The sequence below is a fragment of the Tamandua tetradactyla genome, chromosome 11, assembly GCF_023851605.1.
Source record: "Tamandua tetradactyla isolate mTamTet1 chromosome 11, mTamTet1.pri, whole genome shotgun sequence".
NCBI classification, from domain to species: Eukaryota; Metazoa; Chordata; class Mammalia; order Pilosa; family Myrmecophagidae; genus Tamandua; species Tamandua tetradactyla.
The window spans coordinates 23,052,718-23,071,248 of record NC_135337.1 but is presented as its reverse complement, the minus strand read 5'-3'; the positions used below and the strand labels follow the sequence as shown (position 1 = coordinate 23,071,248).

Here is an 18,531-nt window from a genome sequence, read left to right as displayed (position 1 = left end):
ATGTCTTCTCACCTGGATTATTAAATAGATTCTGGCTGAGCCCACGTAAAGGAATACTATCTTCCCTTTTCTTCAGATATTTGGATTCCAGCCCCAGATTTTCACCACTTAAAAAGAAGATATAGTAATTACTTATTTTAACATCTTATTTTCCCTTTAGTAGTTAATTTTGAAGGTTTGTCTAATACACATATTGCATATATCTATTTAAGATCATAATTTCTATTTATAGCTTCACATTGTTCAAACAAATCACATTCTTTACTGGTTTCTTAAGGATATATTAATTTACCTATATATAGTCAGCCAAAGTCCCCTTCTTTCCAGTAAGGAGTAAATTATAATAAAGTAAAAATTCTAAGACCTGGGATAAAAACTGTAAGGGGAAAAGAAACTTTGATGATTAAATATATGTACAAGCCTTAAGAATACAATTATCATTTAATTATTTAGTTTTCTATTTCATCTTGTATTGAAAATGAATATAATTTCTACTCCTTTGATTTCAAAACTGTCACTATAAAATCTTAACACCTTATATAATGAATTCAGGTCAGATGAGCACAATTGCTTGAATTTTAGGGAAAAAAGAAAGGACATTTCTATAGTTGTATTCTTCCCCTTTCCACTCCTGCATTCCTTCTTATAAATGTCTGTTCAGTGTTTCCCTAATACACTTATAATTTAAGTGTACATTCATAAGTTCATTGTTTTGTGAAACAATGACACTATATCCTTACGTTTTCAGAAAAGAAGTTAACAGACATTTTTTCTATTTTAATGTTATTTTTCTTTAACTTTTGATACCTGTTGCCACTTTTTTGCTGGCTGACAACAAATCAAAGAACAAATCAGTCATAAACAGAAAAAACTCAAATTGTGGAACTGCCCTAGGTTTTATAGATACACAATTATGGTTTTTTAAAAAAATTATGTTTAGTTTTATATTTCAAATACTCATCATCTTTTTCTGCTAGTAAAATTGCTCTTAATTTGTAAAATGGATTAAATGCATGATTATTTCATAGTAGTCTACCATTAATATGAATTCTTGGTGCCCTGTCTCTTGAACAAGTGTGAGAGTAAAGATAACAAATAAATACATATATATATTTCAGAACCTCAAAGAATTCTGACATTTTTAAATGAAGGCTCATAAACATTAACTATTTCAAATACTTGTCTTGGTACCAATTTTAGAAGAGGCAAAGAATAAGGGCCACAGAGCTGGGATAAGGATCCACATTAAGCTGTGTTATTAATTTTGTCTGTGAAGTACTGGGATGGTGATGGCTCAGCCAGCACACAGGCCTTGAAGATATTAAATCTTACGTAAATAAGCAAGCATAATTACGGGAAAATATTACAGTCATAAGAAAACTACCCAGAAAGACTAATTTCCATATGAGATGTATTTACTCTTTTTTGGGGGGTGGGGGTGGGGGGTACATGATCCAGAAATCAAACCTGGGTCTCCCGCATGGAAGGTGAGCATTCTATCACTGAACCACCTGTGTACCCGGAGGTATATTTAATTTAACCACAAACAACTGAATCAACAAACTTCACTATGAAAAACCTGTGTAAGATCTAAAACATAGGCAAGAAATCTCTAAGCAGGCAAAACAGAAGTCTCAAAATTGACATTAAAGCCCATGTATATTCCCAACAGGACAATCTCACAAGGATTTTTACTCTTATCTACCATTTAATTTCAGCTTGTTTAACTAGATGTTTCTTCAATTACCTTACATTGGAAGCATTAAATCAGAAAAACCATTTCCAGAGGCAGACATATTGATACAGTAGGGGAGGGAAACTATTTGTAATTAAAAAGATTTGTCTAGGGCGGGCCGCGGTGGCTCAGCGGGCAAAGTGCTTGCCTGCTATGCCGGAGGACCTCGGTTCGATTCCCGGCCCCAGCCCATGTAACAAAAACAAAAAAACAAAATACAATAAAACAAGAAAATGTTTAAAGATGTTTCCCTTTCTTCCTCCTTTCCTTCCTTCTATCCTTCCTTCCTTCTCTCTGTCTTTCCTTTAAAAAAAAAAAAAAAAAAAAAAAGATTTGTCTACATGCCTAAAAATATTTGAAAGTGTAATTCTCAGTTATGTGGGAATTGTAAAAAATAAAATTATGCCTTATATCTAACAGTATCCCTCAGTTTGAAAAAAAACAAAAAAAAACTTTGTTATGGCAAAAAGTGACAACTTAAATTTCATTGGGCAGGTCCAAGGGATCCCTTGGAGGAGCAAGTAGGGAGGAAAAAAAGGCTTCTCTTACATATTGTACACAGGAAGAAATAAGAGAGAGGAAAAAAGATGAAGACTGAAAAATACAGTAATTATCCAGTCATTTATTCGAAGGTTATAGAGACAATATAGCAATAATCCATCCAAAGAAGTGCATTTGATCGTTGTGCTAATTTGAGACAGTCTGGGAGCACTTTTTCCATTGCTAATGGTCCCAACTTTACCCTTCTGGTTAGGGCAGTTTCTGTTTTCTTGAAAACAGAATGAAGACTCAAAACATTTGATATGGATGCATCAGAATTTAATTAAGTACAGTTGTCAAGTAGTTGGATAGATCTGAGAGACTTACATACTTATTTCAAATAAAGAGGTTGGTGAGCCTATGTTACAGGTTGCTGCAAAACTGTAATGATAGTTTGAATGTTGCACTTCCAATGAGAATGCTTGAAGTGTTTTCATCTGAAAATACTGAATCTGCCTGTTTTACAGGATACTATGTGGTGTCAGTAATTGAAAAAATTTTGCACTATAAGATTAAAAATGGGTATTAGAAGTCTATTTGTTTACTAACAGCAAGCGTCCATCAATTATTGAATATTTTAATTTATCTCAAGTTCCAATAGAAAAATTTTGCTAGAGAATGTTCTAAAACCATTCCACTTTAATTACAACTCCTGTCCAGAAGGTGCAAAGCAACAAGTTTTTATAGTCTTCACAAGGGAGTTTTTAAACAAGAGAGTTTTTATATTTTTTAAGTATTTTTACTAAGAAATCTTCACACAAATACAGTCCATACATGGTGTGGTAGTTAGATTCAAGTGTCAGCTTGGCCAGGTGAACGCACCTAGTTCTGTTACTGTGGACATGAGCCAATGGTAAGTGAACCTCATCTGTTGCTGATTACATCTGCAGTCCGCTAGGAGGCGTTCCTGCAATGAATGACGTCTGACTTAACTAGCTGGTGCTTAAATGAAAGAGCTCAATGTAGCACAGCCCAAGCAGCTCAGCATACCTCATCTCAGCACTCACAGCTCAGCCCAGGCCTTTGGAGATGCAGAAAGGAATCACCCTGGGGAAAGAGACTAGAACCCAGAGGCCTGGAGAGAAGGCCAGCAGAGACCACCCTGTACCTTCCCACGTAAGAAAGAACCTCAGCCGAAAGTAAGCTGCCTTTCCTCTGAAGAACTAACAAAATAAACCCCCTTTTATTAAAAGCCAATCTGTCGATGCGACTTCCAGAGAAGATGGTGGCTTAGTAAGGCGCGCGGGTCTTAGTTCCTCCTCCAGAACAACTAATAAAGAACTAGAAACAGTACAGAACAGCTCCCGGAGCCACGACAGAGACCAGACACACAGTGTGCCCCATTCTGGGACGGCTGGACCGGCTAAGAGACTCCGTTGTGGTGAGGTCCCCGAGAGGCATGTGCTTTCCCGGGCCGTGGCGGCTGGCGGCCGGAGCCCCTCCCTCCCTCATTCCCGGGTCAGCCGGGAGCTTCGGATCGGCGGTCCCCCAAGCAGCAGCGGCCGGCGCCCCTCCCCCACACGTGGCTTCCCAGGCCAGCTGGGTGCCTCAGAACAGCGGCTCCCCAAGCCATGGCGGCCGGTGACAGCAGCCCCTCCCACACACGCGGCTTCCCAGGCCTGCTGGGAGCCTCGAAAAGCGGTTCCCCAAGCCGCAGCGACCGGAGCCCCTTCCACACACGCGGCTTCCCGGGCGGGCTGGGAGCTTCGGATCAGCGGTCCCCCAAGCTGTGGCGGCCGGCGCCCCTCCTCCACAGATGACTTCCTGGAGGGAAAGGAAGGAGTCTCCAACAGTAGTAGAGACTGAGCCCAACCTAACACCAATAGTGGCATTAATGAAGAACTTCTGAGTACTAAAAATAGGCCCTCAGCTCAGGCGACACTGATCAAGGTGGAAGTCGCCTATTGGGCTAACTGAAAAAGAGGAAAGGGGGCGAAACAGAGCCTTCTGCGGCTGTTTCTACGGAGGATTCGTTGCCTTAGGGCTCAGCGCAGGGATTACACAGGTTGCAACTGCCCCGAACGCAGAAACAGGCTGCTTTCAGGGCTCTCTACCACCTGAACCCTTCCCTCGGGAGGGGTGAAACGCAACTCAGGTGGAATCCCTCTCTCAAGGAATTCAGATCCCAGGACTTCACAATTTGAAGCCATTAAAACTAACCTACAAACTTTCCTCTGGCTCCACCACACACCCAGCAGCGAGACTCTTCCAGAGTTAAAGGAGCCACAACATCTTTTGCTGGTGGGACATGCAGACAGACAAGCACCACATACTGGGCAGGATAAGAAAAACAGAGCCCAGAGAATTCACAGGAAAGTCTTTCAACCTGCTGGGTCCCACACTCAGGGAAATCTGATTAAATGCCCAGATGCCAGCAAAAAAATAACAAATCACACCGGGAAAACTGAAGATATGGCCCAGTCAAAGGAACAAACCAATAGCTCAAATGAGATACAGGAGCTGAGACAACTAATTCTGAATATATGAACAGAAATGGAAAACCTCTTCAAAAACCAAATCGATAAATTGAGGGAGGACATGAAGAAGGCATGGGATCAACAAAAGAAGAAATGGAAAGTCTGAAAAAACAAATCACAGAACTTATGGGAATGAAAGACACAGTAGAAGAGATGAAAAAAACAATGGAAACCTACAATGGTAGATTTCAAGAGACAGAGTTTAGAATTAATGAACTGGAGGATGGAACATCTGAAATTCAAAAAGAAACAGAAACTATAGGGAAAAGAATGGAAAAATTTGAGCAGGGGTTCAGGGAATTGAATGATAATATGAAGCGCATAAATATACGTGTTGTGGGTGTCCCAGAAGGAGAAGAGAAGGGAAAAGGAGGAGAAAAACTAATGGAAGAAATTATCACTGAAAATTTCCCAACTCTTATGAAAGACCTAAAATTACAGATCCAAGAAGCGCAGCACACCCCAAAGAGAATAGATCCAAATAGGCGTTCTCCAAGACACTTACTAGTTAGAATGTCAGAGGTCAAAGAGAAAGAGAGGATCTTGAAAGCAGCAACAGAAAAACAATCCATCACATACAAGGGAAACCCAGTAAGACTATGTGTAGATTTCTCAGCAGAAACCATGGAAGCTAGAAGACAGTGGGATGATATATTTAAATTACTAAAAGAGAAAAACTGCCAACCAAGACTTCTATATCCAGCAAAATTGTCCTTCAAAAATGAGGGTGAAATTAAAACATTTTCAGACAAAAAGTCACTGAGAGAATTTGTGACCAAGAGACCAGCTCTGCAAGAAATACTAAAGGGAGCACTAGAGTCAGATACGAAAAGACAGAAGAGAGAGGTATGGAGAAGAGTGTAGAAAGAAGGAAAATCAGATATGATATATATAATACAAAAGGCAAAATGGTAGAGGAAAGTATTACCCAAACAGTAACAACACTAAATGTTAATGGACTGAATTCCCCAATCAAAAGACATAGACTGTCATTCTATATGCTGTCTACAGGAAACACATCTTAGATCCAAAGATAAACATAGGTTGAAAGTGAAAAGTTGGGAAAAGATATTTCATGCAAATAACAACCAGAAAAGAGCAGGAGTAGCTATACTAATATCCAACAAATTAGACTTCAAATGTAAAACAGTTAAAAGAGACAAAGAAGGATACTATCTACTAATAAAAGGAACAATTAAACAAGAAGACATAACAATCATAAATATTTACGCACCGAATCAGAATGCCCCAAAATATGTGAGGAATACACTGCAACCACTGAAAAGGGAAATAGACACATCTACCATAATAGTTGGAGACTTCAATTCGTCACTCTCCTCAATGGACAGAACATCTAGACAGAGGATCAATAAAGAAACAGAGAATTTGAATATTACAATAAATGAGCTAGATTTAACAGACATTTATAGGACATTACACCCCACAACAGCAGGATACACCTTTTTCTCGAGTGCTCATGGATCATTCTCAAAGATAGACCATATGCTGGGTCACAAAGCAAGTCTCAACAAATTTAAAAAGATTGAAATCATATACAACACTTTCTCGGATCATAAAGGAATGAAGTTGGAAATCAATAATAGGCGGAGTGCCAGAAAATTCACAAATACGTGGCGGCTCAACAACACACTCTTAAACAACGAGTGGGTCAAGGAAGAAATTACAAGAGAAATTAGTAAATATCTCTAGGCGAATGAAAATGAAAACACAACATATCAAAACCTATAGGACGCAGCAAAGGCAGTGTTAAGAGGGAAATTTATTGCCCTAAATGCCTATATCAGAAAAGAAGAAAAGGCAAAAATTCAGGAATTAACTGTCCACTTGGAAGAACTGGAGAAAGAACAGCAAACTAGCCCCACAGCAAGCAAAAGGAAAGAAATAACAAAGATTAGAGCAGAAATAAATGAAATTGAGAACATGAAAACAATAGAGAAAATCAATAAGACCAGAAGTTGGTTCTATGAGAAAATCAATAAGATTGATGGGCCCTTAGCAGGATTGACAAAAAGAAGAAGAGAGAGGATGCAAATAAATAAGATAAGAAATGGAAGAGGAGACATAACCACTGACCTCACAGAAATAAAGGAGGTAATAACAGGATACTATGAACAACTTTACGCTAATAAATACAACAATGTAGATGAAATGGACAAGTTCCTAGAAAGGCATGAACAACCAACTTTGACTCAAGAAGAAATAGACGACCTCAACAAACCAATCACAAGTAAAGAAATTAAATCAGTCATTCAAAAGCTTACCAAAAAGAAAAGTCCAGGACCAATGACTTCACATGTGAATTCTACCAAACATTCCAGAAAGAATTAGTACCAACTCTCCTCAAACTCTTCAAAAAAATCGAAGTGGAGGGAAAGCTACCTAATTCATTCTATGAAGCCAACATCACCCTGATACCAAAACCAGGCAAAGATATTACAAAAAAAGAAAACTACAGACCAATCTCTCTAATGAATATAGATGCAAAAATCCTCAACAAAATTCTAGCAAATCGAATCCAGCAACACATTAAAAGAATTATACATCATGACCAAGTAGGATTCATCCCAGGTATGCAAGGATGGTTCAACATAAGAAAATCAATTAATGTAATACACCATATCAACAAATCAAAGCAGAAAAATCACATGGTCATCTCAATTGATGCAGAGAAGGCATTTGACAAGATTCAACATTCTTTCCTGTTGAAAACACTTCAAAGGATAGGACTACAAGGGAACCTCCTTAAAATGATAGAGGGAATGTATGAAAAACCCACAGCTACTATCATTCTCAATGGGGAAAAATTGAAACTTTCCCCCTAAGATCAGGAACAAGACAAGGATGTCCACTATCACCACTATTACTCAACATCGTGTTGGAGGTTCTAGCCAGAGCAATTAGACAAGAAAAAGAAATACAGCATCAAAATTGGGAAGGAAGAAGTAAAACTATCACTGTTTGCAGGCGATATGATACTATACGTCAAAAACCCGGAAAAATCCACAACAAAACTACTAGAGCTAATAAATGAGTACAGCAAAGTAGCAGGTTACAAGATCAACATTCAGAAATCCGTATCGTTTCTATACACTAGCAATGAACAAGCTGACGGGGAAATCAAGAAACGAATTCCATTTACAATTGCAACTAAAAGAATAAAGTACTTAGGAATAAATTTAACTAAAGAGACAAAAGACCTATACAAAGAAAACTACAAAAAACTGTTAAAAGAAATCACAGAAGACCTAAATAGATGGAAGGGCATACCGTGTTCATGGATTGGAAGACTAAATATAGTTAAGATGTCAATCCTACCTAAATTGATCTACAGATTCAATGCAATACCAATCAAAATCCCAACAACTTATTTTTCAGAAATAGAAAAACCAATAAGCAAATTTATCTGGAAGGGCAGGGTGCCCCGAATTGCTAAAAGTATCTTGAGGAAAAAAACCAAGCTGGAGGTCTCACGCTGCCTGACTTTAAGGCATATTATGAAGCCACAGTGGTCAAAACACCATGGTATTGGCATAAAGATAGATACATCGACCAATGGAATCGAATAGAGTGCTCAGATATAGACCCTCTCATCTACGGACATTTGATCTTTGATAAGGCAGTCAAGCCAACTCACCTGGGACAGAACAGTCTCTTCAATAAATGGTGCCTAGAGAACTGGATATCCATATGCAAAAGAATGAAAGAGGACCCGTATCTCACACCCTATACAAAAGTTAACTCAAAATGGATCAAAGATCTAAAGATTAGGGTAAGACCATAAAACAGTTAGAGGAAAATGTAGGGAGATATCTTATGAATCTTACAATTGGAGGCGGTTTTATGGACCTTAAACCTAAAGCAAGAGCACTGAAGAAAGAAATAAATAAATGGGAGCCCCTCAAAATCAAACAGTTTTGTGCATCAAAGAACTTCATCAAGAAAGTAGAAAGACAGCCTACACAATGGGAGACAATAATTGGAAATGACATATCAGATAAAGGTCTAGTTTCCAGAATTTATAAAGAGATTGTTCAACTCAACAACAAAAAGACAGCCAACCCAATTACAAAATGGGAAAAAGACTTGAACAGACACCTCTCCGAAGAGGAAATACAAAATGGCCAAAAGGTACATGAAGAGATGTTCAATGTCCCCGGCCATTAGAGAAACGCAAATCAAAACCACAATGAGATATCATCTCACACCCACCAGAATGGCCATTATCAACAAAATAGAAAATGACAAGTGCTGGAGAGGATGTGGAGAAAGAGGCACACTTATCCACTGTTGGTGGGAATGTCAAATGGTGCAACCACTGTGGAAGGCAGTTGGGCGGTTCCTCAAAAAACTGAATATAGAATTGCCATACGACCCAGCAATACCATTGCTAGGTATCTACTCAGAGGACTTAAGGGCAAAGACACAAACGGACATTTGCACACCAATGTTTATAGCAGCATTATTTACAATTGCAAAGAAATGGAAATACCCAAAATGTCCATCAACAGACGAGTGGCTAAACAAACTGTGGTATATACATATGATGGAATATTATGCAGATTAAGACAGAATAAACTTATGAAGCATGTAATAACATGGATGGACCTAGAGAACATTATGCTGAGTGAGTTTAGCCAAAAACTAAAGGACAAATACTGTATGGTCCCACCAATGTGAACCGACATTCGAGAATAAACTTGGAATATGTCATCGGTAACAGAGACCATCAGGAATTAGAAATAGGGTAAGATAATGGGTAATCGGAGCTGAAGGGATCCAGACTGTGCAACAGGACTAGATACAAAAACTCAAAAATGGACAGCACAATACTACCTAATTGCAATGTAATTACGTTAAAACACTGAATGAAGCTGCATCTGAGCTACAGTTTTTTGTTTGTTCTGTTTTTTTATATATATTTTTTGTATTTTTTATTTTTATTTTTTTCTCTGTTATCATTTTATTTCTTTTTCTGTTGTCTTTCAATTTTTTTTCTGAATCGATGCAAATGTACTAAGAAATGATGATCATACATCTATGTGATGATATTAAGAATTACTGATTGCATATGTAGAATGGAATGATTTCTAAGTGTTGTTAGTTAATTTTCTTAATTAATAAAAAAAAAAAATAGGATAAATCCGTATACAAGAAAAAAAAAAGTCAACTGAGTGAATTGCTGGTGATCCGTGAGGGGGATGGGGGGGTATGGTATGCATGAATTTTTTTCTGTTTTCTTTTTATTTCTTTTTCTGAATAGACGCAAATGTCCCAAGAAATGATCATGATGATGAATATGCAACTATGTGATGATATTGTGAATTATTGATTATATATGTAGAACAGAAGGATCAAAAATTATGAATGTTTGCGTTTGTTTGGTGTTTTTTGGAATTTAAAAAAATAAATAAAAAATCAAAAAGTCAAAAAAAAAATGCCAATCTGTCTCTGGTGTGTTGCATTCTAGCAGCTAGCAAACTAGAACACATGGTGTACCATCAATGGCTCACAATATCATCACATAGTTGTATCCTCATCACCATGATCATTTTTAGAACATTTGCATCACTCCAGAAAAAGAAATAAGAAAAAACTCATACATCCCCAAACCCTTACCCATCTCTCATTGACCCATAGTATTTCAATCTACTCAATTGTATCTCCCCTACTTATTTACTTTTAATCCTTATTATTATCATTGTTATTTTACTCATCTGTCCATACCCTGTATGAAAGAAGCATCAGCCACAAGGTTTTTACAATCACACAGTCACACTGTAAAAGCTATATTGTTATACAGTATTCTTCAAGAATGAAGGCTACTGGAACACACTTCAATAGTTTCAGGTACTTCCCTCTAGCTACTCCAATACACCACAAACTAAAAAGGAATATCTATATAATGCAGAAGAATAACCTCCAGGATACCCCCTTGACACTGAAATCTCTCAGCTACTGAGACTTGATTCTGTCTCATTTCTGTCTTCCCCCTTTTGGTCAAGTCTTTCTCATTCTGATGACCTTGGTCCCAGCTCATCCCAGGAGTCCTGTCCTACAGAGCCAGGATGATTTACACCCCTGGAAGTCATGTCCCATGTAGTGGGGAGGGCAGTGAGTTACCTGCCAAGTTGGCTCAGAGAGAGAGGCCACATCTGAGAGGCTCTCCAGGAGTAACACTTGGGTATAATTATCATCAGTAGCTTAGCTTCTTCTTTGCAGGAATAAGCTTCATAGAGGTGAACCCAAAGATTGAGGGCTCAGCCTATTGAATTGGTTGTCCCTACTGCTTACAAGATATATCAGGAATTCCCCAGACAGGGAAGTTGAATATTTCTTCCTTTTCCCCCAGTCCCCCAAGGGGACTTTACAAATATATATATATATATATATATATATATATATATATATTTTTTTTTTTTTTAACATGGGCAGGCACTGGGAATCAAACCTGGGTCTCTGGCATGGCAGGCCAGAACTCTGTCATACAAATGCTTTTTTTATTCTCCTTCCCAAATTATTCTGGGATATAGCAGGGCCTCACACTAACCTGGACAGAAAAAAACATCTCATACCCTGTTCAAGATTCCATATACTCATGGTATTCAACTAAACTGACCATACAAGTTAAATTAGACAGTATGCTACCCAAAATATAAATCTTGCACCAAATAAACATCTTTCCATTTGATCTCACACAGAGGTTGAAGTATAAAAATGTCATCCTTTACCCATATCTGACTTACCTTAGTCCTATCCAGATCAGCTTCATCCGTATCTCTAGATGAAGTCTGATAATTTTTTCAGCTTTTTTAACAGTTGCTGAATGTGGTGATGCTGACTTCCATAGCTTCAGTGCTCTGAGTCTCAGGTGTCACATAAATACCCAAAGTTTCGGGGAATGACCAGGTTATATACAAACAGTTCAGTACCCCACAATTTAGAAATATCAGTTACAACTCCTAAATATATGTGACTGCTGTAAAAGCTTACAATCTAGAACCTTTTATAATAGTCCCCAACCTGATAATCATGCTCTAGACTTCAATTCTCTGAGTTTGCATATTTCTAGCTATTCTATATGAATGAGGTATGATATTTGTCTTATTTCTGACACTTCATTCAACATACTGTCCTTAAGTTTCATTCATCTAGTTGCATGCCTCACAATTTCTTTCCTTCTTGCAGCCACTCTGTAGTCGGTTGTATATAAACACCAAAGATCCCCCTTGCATTCTTCAGTCTTTGTACCCTTAGGCCACCTCCAACCATTGAACACTGTCACCATAAACACCAGTGTGCAAATGTCCATTCAAGTCTTCACTTCCAGTTCCTCCAGGGAATTAGCAACAGGTTGCAAGAGCATATGGCACCTCCATCCCTGGCCTCCTATGGAACCACCACAGCGCCCTCAGAGAAGCTACACCTCTCAGCTTCCCAACCAACACTCAATAGGTACATCTCTTTCTCCACATTTTCTCTAGCACTTGTTTCTCTTTGTTCATTTTTAACCAATTTTATTCACATGCCATATGATCCAACATAAATAAATAGATATGCCTTCGCCACCATTATATATAAGAAGATATTACCTTTGCTTCTGCATAGAATCCATACCCCCGCCATGCACCCACCCCCACCCTGTTTGCTGACATTTAATTTTGGCATAACGCCTTTGTTACATTCAGTGGAAGCATATTACAATGGTATTTTTGAATACAGACCCTAGTTTGCACTGATTGTACCTTTCCCTGTATACTATCCACTTTCAACCAACCACGTTTTTTATTTTTCAAGACCACTTATGAAGGCTTCTATACCCCAACCCAGCTCTTAGATGATTGTTGGAGATTCTTTTGCCAGACATTACTACTTTCTGAGCAGAATACTTGAAAGGTAAAGTAATTTTCAATAAAAAGGCTCGAAAGCCAAACGATGTTGAAATTTTGTGTTTCTATGTGGTTGCAGTTAAATTTTATTGAGGATCTTAAATAAAAATTTTGCAATCAGCCACAAGAAGGAATAAAGTTGTGAGGGATGAAGTGGTGAATGAACCTAAAGAGCTGTACGCAGAATGAAATTTCAGGAACAAAATGACAAATACTATCATGCCTCAATCATATGGACTAACTATACTATAAAAATTCAGTGAACTAAAGTCAAGAGCATGGGTTATCAGGTTGGGGTTTATTGTAAAGGGTCCTAGATTGCAAGCTCTTACAGCAGTCACATATATTGAGGAGGTGTAACTGTTAATGCTAAATTGTGAGATACTGAGCTGTATGTATACAACATGGTCTTTCCCAGAAACTTCATGTAATTTGTGACACCTGAGACTCAGAATTAGAGCTCTGAAGCTATGAAAGTCAGCAGTACCCCATACGGGATTGTTTAGAAAGTTGAAAAAGGGATCATACTTCAACTAGAGATATGAATGAAGCTGATCTGGATAGGTTTAAGGTATACTAGAAGACTGGGTAAAGGATGATATCATCCATATTTTAAAACCTCAACTTCTAGTCAAGACCAAAGGGTGCAAAATTTATATTTTGGGTAGTACATTTTCTAATTTAACTTGTATGGTTAGTTTTGTTGAACACCATTAAGTACATGGAATCTTGAATAGAGCATGAGACTTTATTGGTTTATCCAGGTTAGTGTGATGCCACAATAAACTCCAGAGTGATCTGGGCAGTGAAAAAAGTAGTATCTGCAAAGTCCCATTGGGGAATGGGGAGAAGGCAGGAGGTGTTCAACTTTCCCATTTGGAGAATTTCTGATATTCTCACAAGATGGAGGGACAATCAAATCAAGAAGCCAAGCCCTCAATCTTGGGGTTCGCCCTTATGAAACTTATGCCAGCAGATAGGCTAAATCCTACTTAAAATTATACCTAAGAGTCACCCCCCAGAGAACCTCTTTTGTTGCTCAGATGTGGCCTCTCTCTCTAAGCCAACTTAGTATGTGAACTCACTGCCTTCCCTCCGATATGGGACATGATTCCTGTGCGTGTAAATCTCCCTGGCAACACGAGACAGAAAGTCTAGGATAAGCAAGCCTTCTTGACCAAAGGGGAAAGAGAGAAATGAGACAAAATAAACTGTCAATGGCTGAGAGATTTCAAACAGAGTTGAGAGGTTATCCTGGAGGTTATTCTTAGGCATTATATAGATATCTTTTTTTAGTTAATGATATATTGGAGTGGCTGGAGGGAAATACCTAAAACTGTTGAGCTGAGTTCCAATAGCCGAGATTCTGGAAGACAACTAGATAAAGATATAACATTTACAATGTGACTGTGTGATTGTGAGAACCTTGTGTCTGATGCCCCTTATATTCAGGGTATGGCGAGACGAGTAAAAAATATGGAAAAATAAATAAATAAATAAATAAATAATAGGGGAAAAGAGGGTAAAATAAATTGGGTAGATGGAAACACTAGTGGTAAATGAGAGGGAGAGGTAAGATGTATGGTATGTATGACTTTATTCTTTTTTCTTTTTCTTTGTTTTTCTGGAGTGACGCAAATGTTCTAAAAAACGATCATGCTGATAAATACACAACTATGTGATGATATTGTGCACCACTGATTGTGCACCATGTACAGAAAGTATGTGTGTGAAGATTCCTCTAAAAAAAAAATAATATATACTGTTGCAATAATTTTGATGAATTCTAAATAGCATTTATTTACATAGTAATAACTTAATTTTAACATTACAGATTATATACCTGATAATTATATGCATCAAAAATTATTGATGTAGCATGGAAAAGGTAGGAAGCATTAAAAGACTCTACTTTTAAAGTTTTATGTAGTTATCTGCTGCCATAGGTATATGTACTGTAAATATTTTAAATTTTCTCACAGTTGTTCTTTAGTACTAAAAGTAATTATTGTGAAGTTCTATAATATTTAAAAGTGCCATGAGATTGAAGACCATGATTATTTAGCATAGTTAAATATTACATATGTTGTTTGTACATTTCTATGAAAATTGGTTATTTAAGTATGATGTTATGGCAATACTCTATTAAGCACAATGTTACATTTCCCAACCACCTGTACATACTGGACTTATCCTTTATTGTGACTGAAAGAATAAAAATCTAATTATTAAATTTTTTTTCACTAACTTTAAATGAAACAGATAAACAGGTGGGCATCATTGCTGATAGGAACTCTTCAAGCTGATCTTCAAAATTGGAAATGTTAAAATTTTATGTCAATAATTACTTACTTTTCCTTATCAGCTGAGCAAGGCATATTAATAGTTGCTCCTGACTGAACATCTCCAAGTGATGTATTTGGTTTTGTAAACTGCAAGTTAAAATGAACCTATAAAGAGAGAAAACATTAGTGTATTACTGACAATTGATTATTTTATATTGATATATAAAGTGGTTAAATTTTTTTTCTGGTTAATCTAGATCATAAAATATAGGTTCAATCTATATTTTCTAACAGTCAAGCATATCCTATTAAAAAAGACTTGGTTAAAAAAAAAAGCACTATTTCTCCTTGCCATAAAAGCAAGATGAATAACACAAAATGTTAGGAATTTGACTTTTGGGATAGCCAAAAGTAATCAAGAATCTATGCAAAAAAAAAAAAACAAAGATCTGAAATTAAATATCAGCATGTAAAATCTAGTTGTAATCAATGCCCTCCCCCCTACATAGGACATGACCTCCAGGGGTGAAAGCCTCCCTGGCGGCATAGGATCAACAATTTCATCCTGACCAAAAGAGGGAAAAGAAATGTAACTAATAAAGTATCAGTGCCAGAGAGCGTTCAAATAGTCGAGAGGTTATTCTAGAGGTTGCTCTTATACAAGCTTCAGTTAGACACTGCTACCTATCATAACTTCCCAAATCCCAACCAGGACCATTCCAGCCAGTCCTAAAGAACACTTAGGGCAATATATAAGATTCCACAAGGGTTCCATGCACTAGTATAACCTTCCAGAAACCTACAACCTCCAGATGGGTCCCTGGACCAGATATGTCCTGAAACCCAGTAGGCCCAGCCTCTCCAGAACATCAGATGGTTCCATCTCCCTAACCCATATTAGTGACCGACCCTTTCAACATGAAAAAGTTAGAATGGCCACAGACCAAACAACCCCTAAAGAGAGGGATGGAAAGATCAAAGGTGACGATAGAGTTATACAGAGAATGAATATGAACATGATTGCTGAATCATTAAATTGATATCTCTTTTAGACTTCAGTATCTTAGAGCAGCTAGAAGCAAAAAACCTAAAATTATGGAATTGCAACCCATGACAAACTCTGAAATATGTTCTACAACTAATTGCGGTGCTGTGTTTTGAAATTTATTGTTTTATATATATGTTATTTTTCACAAAAAAAAAAAAGAAGAAAAGTCGACTATGGTGGTGAAAAAATATTTAAGCCTCCTAGCCTCCTATATTCTGGAACAGCTAGAAAGAAAAATCTGAGAGGATCATATGGTAGCCCATGAAAAACTCTGGGATCTGTCCTGTAACTACTTGCTAAAGAGTGCTTTGAAAACTATTGCTTTTATTTTTTTGCTTTGTATATATGTTATACCATACAATAAAAAAGTTAAAAGTTAAAAAAAAAATCTAGAAGTATATTTACAGTAATGATGTACCATAACCAAGTGGTTTTCATACCAGGAATGTATAAATAGGCTCTATAGTAGGAAATATATAAACGTAAATCACCATGCTAATAGGTCAAAGAAGAAAAAGAAGGACCGGCCACATTAATAAAAAAGGTTCTTTAAACATAAATATTTTTGGTAAAAACTCAAAATAGGAATAGAAAGATACTAGCTCAATTTGATAAAATTATAAATTAGAAAGGCACAGGCTGCTGAACTTTGCTATCAAAGTTCAATACTGTAAGGAAGTCAGTTCTCCCTACATTAATCTCCATATTTAATGCAGCAACATTAGACATCAAAGGAATGTACTTTAAACAATCCGCTTCTATGTTTCCCAATAGAAAAGTAAATATGCAAGAAGAGTGAGGAAACTTAACAGAGTATAGTTATTAATACATAATATAGCATACAGCTATCTATCATAAACAATTACAAAAGTTGACCAAATAAATGTAAAGAATATTCTCAGTTACTAAACAATAGGTAGAGCAGGATTCTGCTCTCTCAGAGAAGTGTGATCCTGATAAACGACAAAGTTTTCTAACTGCAGGTGTTCCTGACTGCAGGTACAGAGGGACATCACAAGCAGAATATTAAGATCTTATTAAATTGAGGAGACCAAGATCGAAGCTTAGAGAGCCTGCGGTCACTGGAACTTGCAAAGCAAAATTCAAGAGAGAAAAGAGCTGTATAGAAAAAGAGCTCCAGAAATCTGCACATGGGGCCCTGAATATTTGCTGAATACTAGGCACATGCATAGGGTAAAAATCCACAAGCTCAAATAAACAGAGGAGTTCCAAACTGAACAATCATAAGTGGGAAGACAAAGTGGAAAGTCATCAGTAATCATTTAGAGCATTCAGAGAGAGCTAAAAGGGGTCACACATTTGCAAAAGAACTAACTATCCTTGAGTAAAATATATTCTAGATGCACTGTAATAAAGCTAAAGAAAAAAATCTCAGAGGGATCAAGATGTTGCCATTTGTTAGAGGAAGATAAAGTCCAGACAATAAACAATGTATCATTAACAATGTTCCACATCCTATCAAAATGACAATAAGCAGGAAAATATGGCTCAGATCCAAAAGAAAAACTGGTCAAAAGAAATAGATTGGAAATTGACAGAAATGATGGAACAAGGAGACACAGATATTAAAACAGAAATTATAACTATATACAAGAACACAATGGAAAATAAAAAACATAAGAAAAATGGAATACATATTAAAAAGGAGCAAAATGGACCATCTAGAGATGGAAAATACAGTATCTAAAATGAAAATTTCCCATTGTATGATTTAACAGCAAACCAGAGACTACAGAAAAAAAAGAGCAATGAACTTTAAAATACAACATTATATAAATCTATATAAAATGAAGCAAATAATGAAACATATTGAAGTATTGCTGGGACAATATCAAGTGATCTATCATATGTCTAACCCAAGTATAAAAAGGAGAGATAAAGATAAAAATAATAATAACGGAGAAATAATGGCCCAAATTTTCCAAACTGATGAATACCATAAACCCACCAAAGTACCTCTAAAAATTCCCAAATGGATAAAGATACATATATACCACACCAAGGTACACCATAATTATACCACTGAAAATCAATGATAAGAGAAAATTTTAAAAGCACTCAGAGAAAAATCTCTCTTTACAGAAGGAAAATGACAAGCATTATTGCTGATATCTTGCCAGAAATTATATAAGCCTGGAATGACCTTTAAAATGCTGAAAGCTGGGCGGGCCGCGGTGGCTCAGCGGGCAAAGTGCTTGCCTGCTATGCCGGAGGACCTCGGTTCGATTCCCGGCCCCAGCCCATGTAACGAAAAACGGAGAAACAAAATACAATAAAACAAGAAAATGTTTAAAAGATGTTTCCCTTTCTTCCTCTCTTCCTTCCTTCTATCCTTCCTTCCTTCTCTCTGTCTTTCCTTTAAAAAAAAAAAAAAAAAAAATGCTGAAAGCTAAAAAACAAACAACCTAGAATTCTACACACAAAGAATATAAAGTTAAAATGAAAACGTTCTGCGACAAAATCAGAAATTACAGAGCTGCACTATACGAAGTCTTAAAGATTAAGTTATGCAGAAGAG

At 36.9% G+C, this 18,531-nt stretch overlaps 1 protein-coding gene across 1 annotated transcript in view; it reads right to left on the bottom strand.

Annotated features, from left to right (window-relative positions):
• Window positions 1-18,531, bottom strand: part of SASS6 (SAS-6 centriolar assembly protein) — an 81,812-nt gene that overhangs the window by 1,966 nt on the left and 61,315 nt on the right. Inside the window, exons 15-16 of the mRNA XM_077120138.1 lie at window positions 15,012-15,109; window positions 13-107 (exon numbers count right to left, since the gene is read on the bottom strand). Of these exons, the coding sequence (XP_076976253.1) occupies window positions 13-107; window positions 15,012-15,109 (193 nt within the window). The remainder of the gene's footprint in view (window positions 1-12; window positions 108-15,011; window positions 15,110-18,531) is intronic.